The following is a 19849-nucleotide window of genomic DNA, read 5'->3' on the forward strand; positions in this document are numbered from 1 at the left end:
ATCGAGCCCCTCCACACCAGATGCATGCAAGACAAGTGCATGGGAGAGGTACAGTACAGTCAACACAGGGGTCAGGGGTGACGCCACGAAACAGGACTAGGGGGGGTGCGCCGATGGTGCAGATGGAAGCCAGGCCTCCACTTTCCCCTCTAATGTAATAGTCTGGACAGAAGCCACCAGCGGAGTCCCTCAGTACTGACTTCACTACGCACAAAGTGTGGTTGGGTGTGTGTGTGAGATTGGGGGTGTGTGTGTGTGGGGCTATGTGGTTTGGCCCCCAACCACCTCGATATTACTTGGAACAGGTTGACGTGGACAGTGTTTAGTGTGTTGGGGAGGAATTAGATCTCACATTGGGTCAGTGCTGATAGTGTGTTGGGGGGAATTAGATCTCACATTGGGTCAGTGCTGATAGTGTGTTGGGGGGAATTAGATCTCACATTGGGTCAGTGCTGATAGTGTGTTGGGGGGAATTAGATCTCACATTGGGTCAGTGCTGATAGTGTGTTGGGGGGGAATTAGATCACATTGGTACACCTATGGTCTAATGTATTTAAGAGAGCGAGGGGCTAAAAATCTAATCAAGCAGTAAAACTTTTTCACAATCTTTTCAAAAATAATGTTGAATCAAAGTTGCAACGGAAGCACACTCATGTTTATTGGAGATTTTTGGATTGTAAGTGTCATTGAGTCCTCGACTTGGGAATTAAAAACAAACAGAAAAACAAAGGTTATAAATAGTCCTCATCACTGAATTAGTTTGGGGGGGAGAGTGAAAGAAAACAAAAATGTTTCCTATAGCAACAGACCACAGCTGAGTACATGTCGTCTTTGGATCACCCTGTTTGTGGGAACATCGACACTTCTGCTTGAAAATAAAACAACGTAGTTATAACAAGGACAACACTCTTTAAAAATACCGAAATATCACATTTTCTCCCCTATGCAAGTGTCCAAAACACAAAATGGCCTCCATTGCCTTTCACCACTTATTCTGATGGGATTTATTTGTCTTTCTTTTTCACTTTAGTACAATACTGCATAAATGTGAAAAAAACAAAATCATTAATTCCAAACTGAATACTTAAAATAGAAAGAAAATTCAAGTTCTAATTCTCTTCAGCATGACACAATTTGGCTGAAGCCTAAGTACATACACCTTTGTTGTAACAGCGGTGCTTGTAAATGATTTGATTAAAAACGAGAAAGAAAAGCGAAGGTTTCAATATAGAGTGAATAAATATAGGCAGCTCAGGAAACAGCAGAAGCCAAATTGCAAGGTACTCTGCTGCGTATCCTTGTGACATCATTCAGTTTTTGCAGGCTCCATTTGGCCTGTGAGGAAACATGGGAACCCCAAACCCACTTTCCTGTCTTACACCAGGCAATGGATTGGAACCCAATCCATATTTGACCATCTTTATCTTGGAGCCTTGAACAGTCAAGCTTTTAGGGAACACTGAAATTAAAAACAAGTAAAAACAGTCTCCCATCCAAGCTCTATCCCGATGTGGCCTTGATCACACTGCGCATTGTCTGATAAAAACATGGTCTCCCATCCAAGCTCTATCCCGATGTGGCCTTGATCACACACTGCGCATTGTCTGATAAAAACATGGTCTCCCATCCAAGCTCTATCCCGATGTGGCCTTGATCACACTGCGCATTGGCTGATACTTTCATCGGGCCCAATGCTTTTGTTTTGCACAGACTATCATACATTCAGTCTAGTTTCTCCACCAGTCAATTCATTGCCATTGTCTGGAATCACTCTCACGTTGATCTGTACATCTCTGAAGGGGACCAGCAGGTATAGATCCATGTTATATCTGATGTAAACCCTACAATGGACATTACCTTCAAACTTAAAATCAGCTCTTGTTGTTTTAGTTATCAGACCCATACATGTCTTTAGTTGAAGACACCGCCCAGTAAACTGACTATCGCTACATCAAGTCAAAAACACATATCATAGTTTAGCGCGAGCAATAGGCAAAGTTGGTCATTTCAACAATGTTAGCCAAAAAAAGACCTGCAGATATCCCCCCCTGCATTTTCCCCCATCTAAGAGTGAAGGGTAACCCAGGTAAATCACTAAGCCTTGTACACAACGCAACTCAATACTTCAGACAGTAGCCACACAAGCAGTACTACTTTAGTTGAGCCCTATACTAGCCTAGCGCAATACAGACCAACACAACATCACTTCTGGATCATGCCCAAACTGTACAGAATGATGCCCCCCCCCCAAAAAAAATCCCATCTTTGCCACCAAAATAAACAAGGTCCAAATCATCTAGGAGGGAGGAGTTTGTAGGAAATAAAACCTTGTGCTTTTCTTTTTTTTTAATACAAAAATGCTTCTTGTGATTTTTTTCTACGTTCCTTTAACTTTTCTTTTCTTTTACAAAAACAGAGCAGAGGAGAATTTGTTGGGTGTCTGTGCTGTAGCCGGTGAGGTAAGGTCGGCCTCTTCTACCTCACTTTCCAACACCCCAGCGTTCAACCCCTCATCCTGGGCAGTATTCACCCCTAACAAACTTCAGTGGATACATAATACCTATGGCGTTCCAGGAAGTGATGTACTTTTCTAAAGGGGTACAGGTAGTCCGACAGCCACACCAGCTCGGACAGGCTCAGAGCGATGTCAGCGCTTTGACTGACGCGCTGGCTGGGTTCATAAGGCTCTAATGAGAAAGGTGAAGTATCACTGTACAAGCTAGGTGCTGCACACACACCAGAGGCAGCTCCTAACCCCAGCCAAATGAAAAGCACAAATGACAAATGAACACCAGAAAAACAACATTGGTGAAAGAAAATAGATATTAAAGCTGCAATTCCCCTCTTTCATATTACTTTAAAATTCCCAATCATCTGTCTAGCAGGACAAGTCGACAACCAACGCCGGCAGGGTGATGCGTCCAATTCAAATCCAAACAAAAATCAAATCCAGACAGGTACGAATTCAGCTGAAGACATGGACCATAATTGCCATGACCATGAATATGACCTAACTCTCTAGCTCCTCTTCAACATATTCATGAGATAAAGAGAAGGGAAATCCCCCGGTGCCCACCTCCCACCTCCTATTCAGCCCAGCCCATAGAGCTAGTCTCCATTTTGTCCGGTCGTTGGTGCAGTGAGGGTAAGGCCAAAGGTCACCGGGTGAAAGGGGACATTCCAACTACCGGTGGAATGTGGGGACTGCTAAATCCAACACACCTTTACAGGGATTGAAGGAGGAGAACGCGACTGGGACATGGCAAAAACACAAAGCGGGTGGTGTGTGATATACGCAGAGGCCTGATATCCACAAAAATCCTTGTTTTAGCAATAATAATAATAATAATAATAATAATAAAATAAAAAATTCAACTTATATGAATATGATGTCTGCTTTCTCATGGTTAGGAAATCATACAGTCTGTGGTTTTAAAGGAGAGTTGTCTCCCATCACTACAACTCCATATCCTGGGCTTCGTCTTCAGAGAAATCCGACATGGAGCTTTCCGATGAGGAGTCGCCCTGGCCCTCCTCCTGCTCCTTGAGAGCCTCCTCTGTTGCATATTTCTGGATGTACTCTGTGGAGAGCAAGGCAGCAGGGTCAGTAAGACTCAACCTTGTTGGCTAAGAGCTCCAAGCCAGGGAGCAGAAAGACAGGGAAAACAGGGAACAAAGCAGCCAGGAGTGATAGACAAGACACACACACACACTTTACTATATCAAATCTGAACAAAGGGTAGACTATGGCTTAAGGCAGGGGTATCTACTTCACATGATCAAAGAGTAATAAAACTAAATGCACAAACAAAACAAAAATGTAGCTGCTGTACGTCAAAGTATATTATTGACCAGTATTCATTTCATTACTGAGCCTCCTGATTCTACATGGACCCATTACGCAACGTTTGAAATTAACATCTGCACTCCTGAATTCCCTTGAGACGGACAATGCTGAGAAAGCAAGGCGTAGGGAGAGAAGCGTACCTTTGATTTTCTGTTTGTACTCCTCTGGTCGGTGGAGGTACATGGCGGCCGCGTCTCCGTTCAGCGGGTCGATGGGGTTGGGGTAAGCCAGCAGCTGAGGCAGGAACGACTCAAAGATATTGGTGAGATCTGTGGGAGTGGACGAGAGAGGCAGAGAGAGACAGAACAGAATGTTATCGATAAAACAGGGCACAATGAACATACATATGACTCTTTTACAATTAAAGCATTCTTAAAACAAACATCCTTTCTGACATAACTGGATAGGTGATAGTTATGTAATAGAACCCTTGCTTACACCTATCCAATCATTTTAGGATTGGGCCTCTATGTAAAAGGGCCTCTATGTAAAAATAAAATACAAATCCTGCCGGAGGAAGGACCTTCCACTAGACATACGGTTGCAGGCCTTGCTTTGTCTCTGCAAGAAAATTAGCACTCAACGGAAAATTGGCAATGCTGCAGATGTCTACTGGGTGCAATGTTTAATATACACACTAGATGACCCCTAGGGGGTGCTGTTTTGAAGCCACCACACCTCCATCTTGGAACTGCATGCATTAATGTCTACATTTGTTTTTACCACATTTACTCTATTACAGACTTTTAATTATATTATGTGAGCTAAACATAATAAAAAATATTTTTTTCCCTTAAAGTATATTTTTAAAGATGATTAATATTAACTATTATTATTAAGATTATTATTATTAACAACAAAATCCTTAAATACATGTCATCTTGTCCTTGAAACATTTAATTGAAATACTGTAGAATTCCAGTCATTCTTATGGAGGACTGCTCCTACTGGGGAGTGCCAATATGGCCGACCGGTGGCTTCAAAACCTCTCGATGGTCAATACACAGCATCAGCAATCCAGGGTTTATATACATTGACTGGGTGTCACTATTGGTTAAGTACAAATATGAGGAGAAAATACATTACTGGGTAAAACTGTAGACTGACTGTAACCCAGTGTATGTTCCCTACCCACAATCAGGACCTAGGCCTAGAGTAGACAATGCTTCACTGATTGTCTTGTTTTTATCCCAAGCCCTCCACTACAGTTATGGAAATGTAATTTGTTAGAGCTCTCAAAGTCCATTACACTGCTGGAAGTCCACAATAGCCAAATCAAACATATTAGCTAATCAACTTTAGTGACTCATCTCGAACAACAAAGCCGCAGTCCAAAACACACAGAACGAACCCTGTGTGGAATGAACCAGGAGGCTTCAGAACTTCAATAATTCAGTAATCTTCTGATAAGAAATCCATATGAAGGGGGGAGACAGAGACAATTAGTGCGGTTTTGTTCTCTCAGCTGAAGAGTTGTTCATTATTAGTGTCAGGAGAAGCAGCTAGGCTGTCTGTTTTCTGACTTTGCTGGCTCAGGCTATTACCTTGTTAGCCTTCTAGCACCAGTAAGAGGATTACAGGAGAACTGACCGTGCTGCCTCCTACATGAAGCCACACCCACCAGTAAGAGGATTACAGGAGAACTGACCGTGCTGCCTCCTACATGAAGCCACACCCACCAGTAAGAGGATTACAGGAGGAGAACTGACCCACCAGTAAGAGGATTACGCTGCCTGCCTCCTACATGAAGCCACACCCACCAGTAAGAGGATTACAGGAGAACTGACCGCGCTGCCTCCTACATGAAGCCACACCCACCAGTAAGAGGATTACAGGAGAACTGACCGCGCTGCCTCCTACATGAAGCCACACCCACCACTTTTTACACTTGTTTCTCCAGTGACGCCAGCGGTGGTGTTTGTGTTTTCCTTCACACTGGACAGGGGAGCCGTGGCCCATGTGTCCGTGTCTCACATACGCATAGACAAAAACACAAATTCACCTACACACACCTCCAAAACATCCAAGCCACCCCACTCACCGTAAAGGGCTGTCCACGTCTGGTTGATGACATCTAAACACACTGTTCCTGACCTGGAGATGAGAGAAGAGAAGGGGTTAAGGAGGAGGCTCTCAGACACTTCCTCTCTACACAACACGAGGAGCACCCCAAAGTGAGGTTGGTGGATGAGGGGAAATGCTTGAGGCAGTGTTTTGATGATTTGTATTCACGCCAGATTATTATGGTCAGTTAACGTAAAGGATCAGCCTGTTGTTCTGTGCTTTAGATCCTCCAGTGCCCCCTCTCACCATTTGATCTGGGAGACGAGCCAAACAAACCATTGATGTCCTTCAATGGAAATTCAATGAAATTGAATTAGATTACGTTACAAGACCTTAGAGATGGGTATGCAAGTGGGGTCATCACCAGATGCTTGCGCAAGCTCATTAGCTATTCATTTTTATTTACGGGTTAGGGTCAAAAGGTTAGGGCCAAGGTTAAGGTCAGGGCTGGTGGTTTAACTTCTTTGGGACAGCGGGCAGTATTTTCACATCCGGATGAAAAGCACGTGCAATGTAAACGGTCTGCTACTCAGACCCAGAAGCTAAGATATGCATAATATTAGTCGATTTGGATAGAAAACACTGAAGTTCCTAAAAATGTTTGAATCATGTCTGTGTGTATAACAGAACTTATTTGGCAGGCAAAACCCAGAGGACAAACCGTTCAGATTTGTTTTGTATTTGGAGGTCACTCTTTTCAATGGTTTTCATTGGGAATACAGATTTCTAAATCGACTTTCCTGCAGTTCCTATCACTTCCACTGGATGTCAACAGTCTTTAGAAATTGGTTGAGGTTTTTCCTTTGAGAAATGAAGTAGTAACACTGTTCAGAATGAGGCTCGAGGGAAGTGTACTCTTTGTTAGAGGCGCGTGACCTGAAAGCACGTTCCACTTTGTTTTCCTCCAGTATTGAACACAGATCATCCAGTCTTCAATTTTATCGATTATTTAAGTTAAAATATACCTTAAGTTGTATTACAAAAGTAGTTTGAAATGTTTGGACAATGCTTACAGGTAACTTTTGAGATATTTTGTAGTCACGTTGCGCAAGTTGGAACCTGTGTTTTTCTGGATCAAACGCGGCAAATAAATTAACATTTTGTATATATATATTGAAGGAATTAATCGAATAAAAGGACCATTTGTGATGTTTATGGGACATATTGGAGTGCAAACAGAAGAAGCTCGTCAAAGGTAAGGCATTAATTATATTTTTCTTTCTGCGTTTGTGTTGCGCCTGCAGGGTTGAAATATGCTTTTCTCTTTGTTTACTGGGGTGCTATCCTCAGATAGTAGCATCGTTTGCTTTCGCCGTAAAGCATTTCTTAAATCTGACACGTTGGCTGGATTCACAACAAGTGTAGCTTTAATTTGGAATATTGAATGTGTGATTTCATCAGTTTAATTTTTATAGTAATTTATTTGAATTTGGCGCTCTGCATTGTCACTGGATGTTGGCCAGGTGGGACGCTACCGTCCCACATATCCCAGAGAGGTTCAGATAGATGTGATTAGAAAAGCTCCCTGCTGCCATTGGTTCCAGCAACAAGACAAGGTTAAGGTGATGAGTCATCGGCTGATGTAAAAAGGGCTTTATAAATACATTTGATGATGATGAGTCTCATGAGAGGGCACCCTCTACTATTTCAGTGTTCCTTTCAAATCAGAAGTCGTGATCAACTTACGCTTCATCGATGTTGGGATGGAAGATTTTATTCATGAATCCTGCAAACGAAAGAGAAAAACAATACGCAAGTCAACTACAGATGTTACGGGTTACTTCTAGTAACAGGGAGCCGTACTACAGCGACTGACCCTGTAAAACTGCACCTATCCCGTGTTTGTGACAATAACAATACATATCCATCTATATATTTTTTTGTGTGTGTCAACTGAGAAATGAACCCCCACTGGCTCTATGCCATCCCCCTACCTATTGATGGGGATTTGAAAGGGTATTTGTCCGGTAGATCTACTCGCACCTTCCATACGCCCCCCTCGTACGCTGCTGGATGGGAGGAGACAGAGAGAGAAGGGAGATAAGACATGCTACAAGAAAAGATCACATGCACATCCACTGTCTTTGAGCAGCCAATGGACATCAAAACAGTAAATGGTAGAATTAGAGACTCTGCGGGTCGCAATCTAGACCTATGAGACTCTGCAGGTCGCAATCTAGACCTATGAGACTCTGCGGGTCGCAATCTAGACCTATGAGACTCTGCAGGTCGCAATCTAGACCCATGCTGCCATGTGGTTGATTGGTGACCAACATTTTCACCAATAAACCACATTAGGAACATAGAATGCAATGTGCGGTGCCTTTTTCCCACACATGTGCATAGACATCATGCAGGATTCAGTACTGGGTTCACAGTATCTGGTATTTAAAAATAAAATAAAAAGAGTATTTTCAAATGCATAGCCCAAAACAAGTACTTTTTAGTATTTGATTGGTAAAAAAAAAAAAGTTGACAGCATTTTCAAATACATGGGAGTGTATTTGAGTATATCAACTACTTTCCAAGTGTATTTCCAAATACATTAAAATATTCAACAACTTGTCTTTTCAAATGTAAGATATGAATACTTTGAATGCATGTGAAAGTAATTGAGATCTGAAATAGTAATTCAACCCAGGTCTGGCAGGCTTATGTACTAATGACATTGAGCGAGGGAGATACTTAATATGAGTACAGGGATTACAGCAGAGAGACTTAACCACAGAAACCCTACGGACTTGACATTGCAAGGCTGTAGCCCTTCACAATGATTAGAGGAGCAGCCTTCTCCACACCACTGACATCAACAGTGGTTCTCCACACCACTGACATCAACAGTGGTTCTCCACACCACTGACATCAACAGTGGTTCTCCACACCACTGACATCAACAGTGGTTCTCCACACCACTGACATCAACAGTGGTTCTCCACACCACTGACATCAACAGTGGTTCTCCACACCACTGACATCAACAGTGGTTCTCCACACCACTGACATCAACAGTGGTTCTCCACACCACTGACATCAACAGTGGTTCTCCACACCACTGACATCAACAGTGGTTCTCCACACCACTGACATCAACAGTGGTTCTCCACACCACTGACATCAACAGTGGTTCTCCACACCACTGACATCAACAGTGGTTCTCCATACCACTGACATCAACAGTCAGAGGAGCAGCCTTCTCTATACCACTGACATCAACAGTCAGAGGAGCAGCCTTCTCTATACCACTGACATCAACAGTCAGAGGAGCAGTCTTCTCTATAGCACTGACATCAGTGGTTCTCTACACCACTGACATCAACAGTCAGAGGAGCAGTCTACTCCAAACCACTGACAGTCTACTCTATACCACTGACATTGTCAGATGAACAGTCTGCTCCATACCACTGACATCAACAGTCAGAGGAACAGTCTTCTCTATACCACTGACATCAACAGTCAGAGGAGCAGTCTTCTCCAAACCACTGACATCAACAGTCAGAGGAGCAGTCTACTCTATACCACTGACATTAACAGTCAGATGAACAGTCTGCTCCATACCATTGACATCAACAGTCAGAGGAGCAGTCTACTCTATTCCACTGACATCAACAGTGGTTCTCTATACCACTGACATCAACAGTGGTTCTCTATACCACTGACATCAACAGTGGTTCTCTATACCACTGACATCAACAGTCAGAGGAGCAGTCTACTCTATACCACTGACATTAACAGTCAGATGAACAGTCTGCTCCATACCACTGATTTCCATACCACTGGCAGTGATTTTCCTTTGATTCTACACAGTAATGTACTTTAGCCACAGGCAGCGAAGAGCTGTTTACTTCCAGATCAATCTCCATAATATAAAGACATCCCATGACTGGGTCCCAATAGAGAGGGCTTGTGTGGGTCCAGAACTACCAGAATACCAGGTTCAGAACCAGAGGGTCGTGCCGAACTGGAACGGGTCAGCACATGCATACACACACAGAAAACAGACATTAGTGTACACACTCCAAAGAGAAATTTCCCAGAATGCGGTTGTATGCATCATAACAACACAAACTTCCTCTCTATTGCTGTGCAATCAGGGGAGGGCTTGGTGGTACAGACGTTGTGAAAAACATGGTGAGAAGAATCTCCACCTACACCTTCTGTACAGGCCACGTTCCAATCCATTTCACACCCTGCCCTCGAACTTCACTCAGCATTCAGACCAGGAGGCGGACATTCCTGTGTCAGCTGACCTGAGGGCTTCAGTCCAACAGGACCATCATAACTCAATTTCTGTTGTGGTACTCTTATGAGTAAACTTCAGACATGATGGTGATTCATGACATATGAACAAACACTTGAAACCTGTGATAGTTATTAGTGGTTTTTCATTTCAAAGTCAACGTTTGTCAGACGCTTTCAGACCTCAAAGTGGTTTAGTCCAGGATTCATTTTGTAATGAACTAGGAGATCACTTTAACAATGGAGAATGTCTTTAGTTATTTGATTAGGGGCATCTTGAACAGAAGGCAGTTAATAGGTAAATAGGACAGAAACATTTCCATAACATAAAATACACTTACTTCCTTGTTGTCCATAAAACTTCACTACAAATTCATTGAGTCCACTGAGGATTGTGACTTCGTGCTTGCTCTCGATGCTGTGTAGGAGGTTAAGGATAATGGATATTGGACACACTGGATTTGAATGACAAAACAACCTGAAACGCTAGCAGAGGTGGCTGCAGCTAAATAAATAATACAATCTCTAATTTCTCTTTGTTTTGGGTCACAGAAATGCTTGACCTCATTAATATGATAATGCACCTTCTGATGGGGAAACTCTTTCTCTGTGAAATGTCACCACAAGCTTCCTCACAGGAGAGTTGAGGAGAGAACACTATAAACGGGTTGGTCGTTTAGCAACAAAACCAACAACGTGCGCAACTATGGACCAAAACTGACTGGTTGGCTTAGATTGTTGACAACATGTAAACTATTTTGGGCGGCAGGTAGCCTAGTTGTTAGAGCGTTGGGCCAGTAACTGAAAGGTTGCTGGATCGAATCCCTGAGCTGACAAGGTAAAAATCTGACGTTCTGCCCCTGTATTTTATTTAAACCACTGTTAAACCACTGTTTCCAGGTAGGCCGACACAGTAAATAAGTATTTGTTCATAACTGACTTGCCTAGTTAAATAAAGGTTAAATAAAATACAAATAAAGCCTCCATTGTTTATTGAAAACAAATACATTTGCAAAATGAGCACTTGTCTCAAACACTTTGTTACAGTTGGTTTGCTAGCTAGCGAATCTTTGCCAAATTAGCATAGAGGTGACAGTCAAAACACCTCAATACAAGACATGGTATCAAGAACAAGATGGAACTAGCTGAAACGAGCCACCTACGATTCTCCACATGGCAGCTTGTCATTGTAGTTAGCTATTTGGCCATCCAAAACCATAACACACCCCCCCCATTTAAGCATGTGCATCGTTGTCAGCTAACTGGTCTATCCGACCTCTCTCTCTCTCTCTCTCGCTCTCTGGCTCAATGAGAATAGAATAGCTTGTAAGAGGTAATGATAACCAATCAAAGGGAACAAAATCCACTGAGGCGTTCCTCGACTCCCCTCTGTTCTGTCAGTAGGTCTATGAAATCAACGTCAACAATTAGCTGGATTATTACGTTTCCTTCATATCCACACATGTGCGCGCCACGCCACCCACACACCTCTGCTGATCCAGACGTGTTGCCCATCCACTCAAACAGATAATAGTCCTCTCTTATTTCTGTTGTTATCTCTAGTTCTCCAGGAAAGGGAGCCCAACCACCAGATCAGACTCCAGTTTTCAAAAACACACACACCCCTCACTAGTCAACATGATACAGTACAGACAGGAAAAGACAGTAAGATCCAGAGACAACTGGTTTTACCACACTGCTACTGTTGTCAACCTGGCCTTTACCACACTGCTACTGTTGTCATCTGGGGGCTGGGAGCAGTTTACAGCACATATACACACACACACCTTTTTTTTACCTAAATTTAACTAGGCAAGTCAGTTATGAACAAATTCTCATTGACAATGACGGCCTAGGAACAGGGGGTCAACTGCCTTGTTCAGGGGCAGAACAACAGCTTTTTAGCTTATCAGCTCGGGGATTCGATCTAGCAACCTTTCGTTTACTGACCCAACACTCTAACCACTAGGCTTCCTGCCGCCCCATAAATCAAGCTCTGCAGATCTACAACATGTTTCAATAGAGAGTGAGAATCAAATGCTTCCAACAACTGGTGTTCTGTTGCTTTGTGTGGTGTTGTCTTTAACCGGTTATGTAAAGGGATTATGAGATTTGCCAATCTCTAGCCTGGTCCATAATCTGCATCTTTAGGCAACAGTCCTGGTGCTATCGTTGTCCTGCCATACATGACATGTTGAACAATAGTCAGAGCTGGCGGCTAAATCAAGAGTGGCACATACAGATCTGGGACTAGGTGTGTGTTTCTCATGTGTTTGACTCCCTCATCTGGAGTGTGACATACACATTTAAATTATATTCCAAAGAGACGTTGGATAATCTGCCAGTCTTCAGGTGGATCTCTCCTCTTCTGGCCATTTAATACCCACGACTCCAAATACATCACGTTAATTGCAGTAATCACTGTGGATTTCATCCCAAATGGCACCCTATTCCATATATAGTGCACTACTAAGTCAAAAGTAGTGTACTATGTAGGGAATAGGGTGCCCCCTACCCCTTAGCACAACAGGTTAAGAAAAGGATATCCCCCATCTCCCATTACCACTCAGTACAGTATGGGGGGTCATGTTATCCCCCATCTCCCGTTACCACTCAGTACAGTATGGGGTTATGTTATCCCCCATTACCACTCAGTACAGTATGGGGGTCATGTTATCCCCCATCTCCCATTACCACTCAGTACAGTATGGGGGTCATGTTATCCCCCATCTCCCGTTACCACTCAGTACAGTATGGGGTCATGTTAACCCCCATCTCCCGTTACCACTCAGTACAGTATGGGGGTCATGTTATCCCCATCTCCCGTTACCACTCAGTACAGTATGGGGTCATGTTATCCCCCATCTCCCGTTACCACTCAGTACAGTATGGGGGTCATGTTATCCCCATCTCCCGTTACCACTCAGTACAGTATGGGGTCATGTTATCCCATCTCACATCATCCAGAGATTTGAGTCTACATCCCACTCTAGTACATTAAAGCTAGATTCATCACAGAGAGATTACCCACTGCTGGCTGAGGGGGGGAGAGAGAGCTAGAGAAGAGAGCGCGAGGGGGCTAGAGAAGAGAGCTAGAGAAGAGCGCGCCGGGGGGCTAGAGAAGTGCGCGGGGGGCCTAGAGAAGTGGGGGCCTAGAGAAGTGCGCGAGGGGGGCCTAGAGAAGTGCGGGGGGCTAGAGAAGTGCGCGCGGGGGGCCTAGAGAAGTGCGCCTAGAGAAGTGGGGGGCCTAGAGAAGGGGGGCCTAGAGAGAAGTGGGGGGCTAGAGAAGCGCGGGGGGCCTAGAGAAGGGGCCTAGAGAAGTGGGGGGCTAGAGAAGTGAGAAGTGCGTGCGGGGGGCCTAGAGAAGTGCGTGCGGGGGGCCTAGGGGGGCCTAGAGAAGTGCGTGGGGGGGCCTGCGTGCGGGGGGCCTAGAAGTGCGTGCGGGGGGCCTAGAGAAGTGCGTGCTAGAGAAGTGCGGGGGGCCTAGAGAAGTGCGTGCGTGCGTGCGGGGGGGGGGGCTAGAGAAGAGAAAAGCAGCAAAAAAGAAAGGAAGAGAAAAAAGAAGAAGAGTGATTTAAACAGAGAGCCATCATGTTTTGACACACAGCAGCAGCTGGCTGTGGATCCTGACAGAGTAGGCTGGGATCCCATTAGTGGAGTACTGACCCACACCCAAAGGGTTAAATCAAACTGAAGGTTATTTTAAGCTCTGCAGAACATGCAAGGGCAGATTGAGTGAGTCCCGAGCATGTCACAAGAGGTGTTGCTCTCAGAAAGGAAGTATTGTAGTGTGTTGGGTAGCAACCGATAGCCATTTTGGATCACACAATATCAAAACAAAGGCTTTGACAGAGTCTAATACAACACAGACATCATTTGATTTGATGAAGGAAACCGCAGCCAGCCAGCAATACTGCTAACACGCTGACCACACCGCTCGCGTCACAAAATACTTTTACACATACATGTTACTCAATCATTGCAGCCACACTGCTCATGCGCGTCTGCGCAGCCAGGTGCTAAATTAGAACCTGGTTTTGTTTGTGATGCTTGATGCACTGCAAGTCCCACCTCCTCATTGTTGTTTTTTAGGAGCATATACCCACAAGCCCTCGCATTGGTTTTTAGGAGCATATGGGTGATTGAAAGAATAAAAAAAAAATAATATTTTTTTATCCCTTTATCTCCAATATTGTGGTATCCAATTGGTAGTTATAACGGTTGGCAACCAATCGCTGCAACTCCCGTACAGACGACACGGGAGAGTTGAAGGTGGAGAGCCGTCCGTCCTCCGAAACACAACCAAGCCGCACTGCACTGCTTCTTGACCCAATGCCCACTTAACCCGTAAGCCAGCCGCACCAGTGTGTAGGAGGAAACACCGTACACCTGGTGACCGTTTCAGCATGCACTACACCCGGCCCGCCACAGGAGTTGCTAGTGCGCGATGGGACAAGGACATACCTGCCGGCCAAACCTTCCCCTAAACCGGATGACGCTGTGCCAATTGTGCGCCGCACCATGGGTCTCCCGGTCGCGGCCGGCTGCAACAGTGCCTGGACTCGAACCCAGAATCTCTAATGGCACAGCTAGCACTGATGCAGTGCTTTAGACCACTGCACCACTCGAGAGGCCGGGTGATGGAAAGATGAACTGAAGTTCATACTCCAGTCGGTAGTGGTAATGCACCTTAAAGTTGGTTGCCAACCGACATATAAAGTCCAAAGAAGAAGCTTACTAGAAACGGGAAACGAGATGACTAGAAACGGACTCTGTTGACCCTTTTAACTGTGACCTAATTGTCGGAGTAGAGGACCTTGTGCATTTCAGGTAAAATAACAGCCCAATGTTGATATCCCAGGACAAATTAGCTAGCAACAGCAAGCTAGCTAAATTACCATAAATGTTTAATGCTTTTCAACCTGTCCCCAAATGAATATTGTTGATTCAGAGTTTTTGATATTTCAACCTGCGTGTCCTGATCGCGTCTGGTGTGGGTGGACAAAATCAACATGCGAGTGATGGTGCGTGTGCGGTCTGATTAGCATGTCAGCCTAGTACTTATCCCTTAACGAGGATACAATGTACACACTTATGAGTAGAGGTCGACCGATTATGATTTTTAACGCCGATACAGATTATTGGAGGACCAAAAAAAATCAGATGCCGATTAATCATCCGATTTTTAAACTGTATTTGTAATAATGACAATTACAACAATACTGAATGAACACTTATTTGAACTTAATATAATACATCAATAAAATCAATTTAGCCTCAAATAAATAATGAAACATGTTAAATTTGGTTTAAATAATGCAAAAACAAAGTGTTGAAGAAAGTGAAAGTGTCATGTAAGAAAGTTAACGTTTCAGTTCCTTGCTCAGAACATGAGAACATATGAAAGCTGGTGGTTCCTTTTAACATGAGTCTTCAATATTCCCAGGTAAGAAGATTTAGGTTGTAGTTATTATAGGACTCTCTCTCTCTATACGATTTGTATTTCACATACCTTTGGACGTTCTTATAGGCACTTTAGTATTGCCAGTGTAACAGTATAGCTTCCGTCCCTCTCCTCGCTCCTACCTGGGCTCGAACCAGGAACACATCGACAACAGCCACCCTTGAAGCAGCGTTACCCATCGCTCCACAAAAGCCGCGGCCCTTGCAGAGCAAGGGGAACAACCACTCCAAGTCTCAGAGCGAGTGACGTTTGAAACGCTATTAGCGCGCACCCCGCTAACTAGCTAGCCATTTCACTAGCTAGCCATTTCACATCGGTTACACCAGCCTAATCTCGGGAGTTGATAGGCTTGAAGTCATAAACAGCACAATGCTTGAAGCACAGCGAAGATCTGCTGGCAAAACGCACAAAAGTGCTGTTTGAATTAATGCTTACGAGCCTGCTGCTGCCTACCACCACTCAGTCAGACTGCTCTATCAAATCATAGACTTAATTATAACAGACAAATACGAGCATTAGGTCATTAATATGGTCGAATCAGGAAACTCTTGAAAACAAAATGTTTATTCTTTCAGTGAAATAGGGAACCGTTCCGTATTTTATCTAACGGGTGGCATCCATAAGTCTAAATATTCCTGTTACATTGCACAACCTTCAATGTTATGTCATAATTACATAACATTCTGGCAAATTAGCTGGCAACGAGCCAAGCGGCCCAAACCGTTGCATATACCCTGACTCTGCGTGCAATGAACGCAAGAGAAGTGACACAATTTCACCTGGTTAATATTGCCTGCTAACCTGGATTTCTTTTAGCTAAATATGCAGGTTTAAAGATATACTTCTGTGTATTGATTTTAAGAAAGGCATTGATGTTTATGGTTAGGTACACGTTGGAGCAACAATAGTCCTTTTTCGCGAATGTGCACCGCATCGATTTTATGCAACGCAGGACACACTAGATAAACTAGTAATATCATCAACCATGTGTAGTTATAACTAGTGATTATGATTGATTGTTTTTTATAAGTTTAATGCTAGCTAGCAACTTTACCTTGGCTTCTTACTGCATTCGTGTAACAGGCAGGCTCCTCGTGAGGCAGGTGGTTAGAGCGTTGGACTTGTTAACTGTAAGGTTGCAAGATTGAATCCCCGAGCTGACAAGGTAAAAATCTGTCGTTCTGCCCCTGAACAAGGCAGTTAACCCACCGTTCCTAGGCCGTCATTGAAAATAAGAATGTGTTCTTAACGGACTTGCCTAGTTAAATAAAAGGTGTAAAAAATATAATAATAAAAATTTTAAAAATAGGCCAAAACTGATTTCCCGTTGTTATGAAAACTTGAAATTGGCCATTCCGATGAACCGGTCGACCTCTCGACCTCTATTGACAAAACAAACCCTTCATGTGCTGTACATGTCTATAGGAGTCTGTCTGAACACAATTCAAGACCAGGGATCAAAATGGTTGTTTTATCAAAATGGTTGTATTATCAAAAAGCTTGGGCCTACTCTTTGGCTTTATCTCTATGTTTATCCAGCCTTCATATCAGGGGAATCTACCAGTAGGGAATTACTAGTGTGTTTACTAGGAGACAAATGTTCCCCTTGAGGATGGGAAAGGGATGTGTTGAAGGGAGGGTAGGGAGGAGGAGAAGGGGGGTTAGGGTTATTAATAGGGTTGAGTCAGCAGTAGTGACCAGCAGTCGCCTCACAGACTAACCGACACTGGGCATATTGAGCATGGCCACTAAACAGGTGACAGAGCTATCTCCTACAGAGCAGAGCCGGCCTGCCAACACTAGCCCTGCCTGGCCCAATGACACGTGGCAGAGGACCTATTGTCTTGTCACACACACACACACACGACACGAACACACAGGAATCCTGCATGCACAAAAACAAAACAAATACATTCACACAGCAAGAGAAACACTCTCCCTCCACACCCAGTGGCCTGTGAACGAACCCGTCCACCGATGGATTCATGTCAAGGGTCTCACCATCCGTCATGATTGAGTGACAGTTTTACGGTCAGATCCCACTGTTTTTTTTATTGAGACAGCCCAGGAAGCTATGTAGCAGTTTATTCACTCATTCTTCCTGGCCAGAAAATAAAACCATGTCATTGTCAACTCCACACACACAGTGATGTGAGGGCAGCTCAGGTGTTAAGAGGGTGTTGGGCTACTAACCTGCCTAATCTCCAACTGTTACACTGACTGACGGACGATGTGAGAAGATGTAGCAGAAGACAGTTGGCTATCCAGCCTGACAGCTACTAAAACAGGGGGAGATGAGATAAGCAGGTTTACCTTGCCTCTCAAGCCCTACCGCAATTTGCTAACAATTCCATTCAAACTTCCACTCCATACAAACTCCAGTTTGACATATGCCATTATGATGACACAGGAGAAGCAGTCCCTAACTCACCCTCTCCTTCCTTTCATCCCTCCTGTTTTCTCCCATCTCGTCACTAAGCACCCCTCCATCCCCCCCACCTGGGATATGTATAGATTTAGTCATAATCTACGGAGGGCCATTAGGTCAATATCCCGTTACGCACACACATAATCTAATACCTCAGGGGCCCAATCAATTGGCTTCCCTGTGAGACAACAGACATGTTTTTTAATGTATTCTGTTTGGACACTCACCAACACTAGTTTGGTCTAGTCTAGACATCACGTCTTGCCTAAGGACCTAGCCCCTCAGGCCATTCTGACCAATACTACCGTCCCTCTCTGACCCACCCGGACTAAAAATATCCCCAGAGCAAAAAGACTGAAAACAAACACGATAATTATCATACATGGCTATGTGCTGTAATGTGGTGTAACCACTCAAACATTTTCCCACTTTAGAAAGCTTAAGTAATGGGGAAGTTATTCAGAGACCGGACACGACATTGGCTGAACACTGAGGTGAAGTGAAGTCAGCTCTCTTCAAGAGGAATGCAGACCAGACAAAAACATCTCCTGATCAAACTCCCACCAACATAAACAGACAAAAGAAAGATGGCTGTCCCATTCTATCTGTGGAGCGTATCAGACCCACTTCCAAATCCTTGCAGAGCCAAGATTTGAGAGCGAGAGGGCAGCCTGGTGAATACTGACCTAGCCTCACAGCAGATCTGGTGATCATAACAAATCCAAATGACATCACAGCACACTGCAGGGCCGATGGTTACAGTGATGTCACTGTGTGAGTGAGTAGAGGATGAGATTGATGAACCATAAAGGTGCTGAGAGAGCAGAGCAGAGGCCAAGGGCTGGCAGACAGCATACACCTCCCTCCATTAATGCCAGGGCTCCAGTAGGGCTCTGGTGAAGGGGAGTACACAATGTAGGGAATAGGGCTCTGGTGAAAAATAGTGCACTATGTAGGGAATAGGGCCCCAGTAGAGCTCTGGTGAAAAGTAGTGCACTATGTAGGGAATAGGGTGCCATTTGGAACACTATACCCTTTTACACCGGCCTTGTACGGCGGGACAAATATTTACGAACTACCCATGCCATGGTCAGCTCATTAATTCCCCCCTGATTACCTGCCTACATGGATTACCTACATTATTTGGGCTTGATTGAGTTTGCCTGGCTTAAAGGACCAAGAGAAAAGATCCAAAACAGAAAACCCTTCCCCATCTTGCACTCCGGGCAGGATAGAGCAAATGACTACTTGAAAGGGTGAACTCAGATGTCCTTCTCAGATGTGTACCGCCACCTTCCACCAACGTTCAGTGGTGAATAGTGCTTCTGAACACAGGCACGTACACACACCCTCTCTCTCTGGGCCCCATGTGCAATCAAAGGCCTTGCAGATGAAAGGCAGGAAACAAAGTAGTCCTTAAGGGTGAGGAGGAAGACTGAGAAAGAACTAGAGAAAGACACAAGTTTAAAAAAACACCGCCAATATTTGGACACAGAGTGCTGAACTCCACAAAAATAAGCCAGCAACAATGCCGTCCTTTCTCACATGACAGGTCCACTCTCTGACATAGGGCATTATAGAGAGCGAAAGAAAGTGTTGCCATGTGCCAATGCCAAGCAGGATTACTGTGAGTGACCTCACTACACTGAGTCTAGGAACACAAAACACAACACAGGCTGCCAGTGTAGCATAGCAACAGTCCTCGACCGAGGCCACGGCAACACGAGGAAAAGTAGGGCCGCTCCGAGCGTGATTAAATCTGCTCGCCACCAAACTAAAACTCCCCCTAGTACACCGCCTGGAAACTCCA

At 44.3% G+C, this 19849-nt stretch overlaps 1 protein-coding gene across 2 annotated transcripts in view; it reads right to left on the reverse strand.

Moving 5' to 3' along the window:
• Window positions 1-401: 401 nt before the first annotated feature.
• Window positions 402-19849, reverse strand: part of ube2h (ubiquitin-conjugating enzyme E2H (UBC8 homolog, yeast)) — a 31528-nt gene continuing 12080 nt past the window's right edge. The window contains exons 2-7 of one of the 2 annotated variants that reach the window (XM_024407089.2): window positions 10489-10565; window positions 7846-7917; window positions 7598-7637; window positions 5889-5941; window positions 3988-4116; window positions 402-3581 (exon numbers count right to left, since the gene is read on the reverse strand). In XM_024407089.2, the coding sequence (XP_024262857.1) occupies window positions 3457-3581; window positions 3988-4116; window positions 5889-5941; window positions 7598-7637; window positions 7846-7917; window positions 10489-10565 (496 nt within the window). In that variant the 3' untranslated portion in view covers window positions 402-3456. Of the gene's footprint in view, window positions 3582-3987; window positions 4117-5888; window positions 5942-7597; window positions 7638-7845; window positions 7921-10488; window positions 10566-19849 lie in introns of both variants that reach the window. The other variant, XM_024407087.2, reaches the window with a different exon arrangement.

Source organism: Oncorhynchus tshawytscha, unplaced genomic scaffold (assembly GCF_018296145.1).
Source record: "Oncorhynchus tshawytscha isolate Ot180627B unplaced genomic scaffold, Otsh_v2.0 Un_contig_5464_pilon_pilon, whole genome shotgun sequence".
NCBI classification, from domain to species: domain Eukaryota; kingdom Metazoa; phylum Chordata; class Actinopteri; order Salmoniformes; family Salmonidae; genus Oncorhynchus; species Oncorhynchus tshawytscha.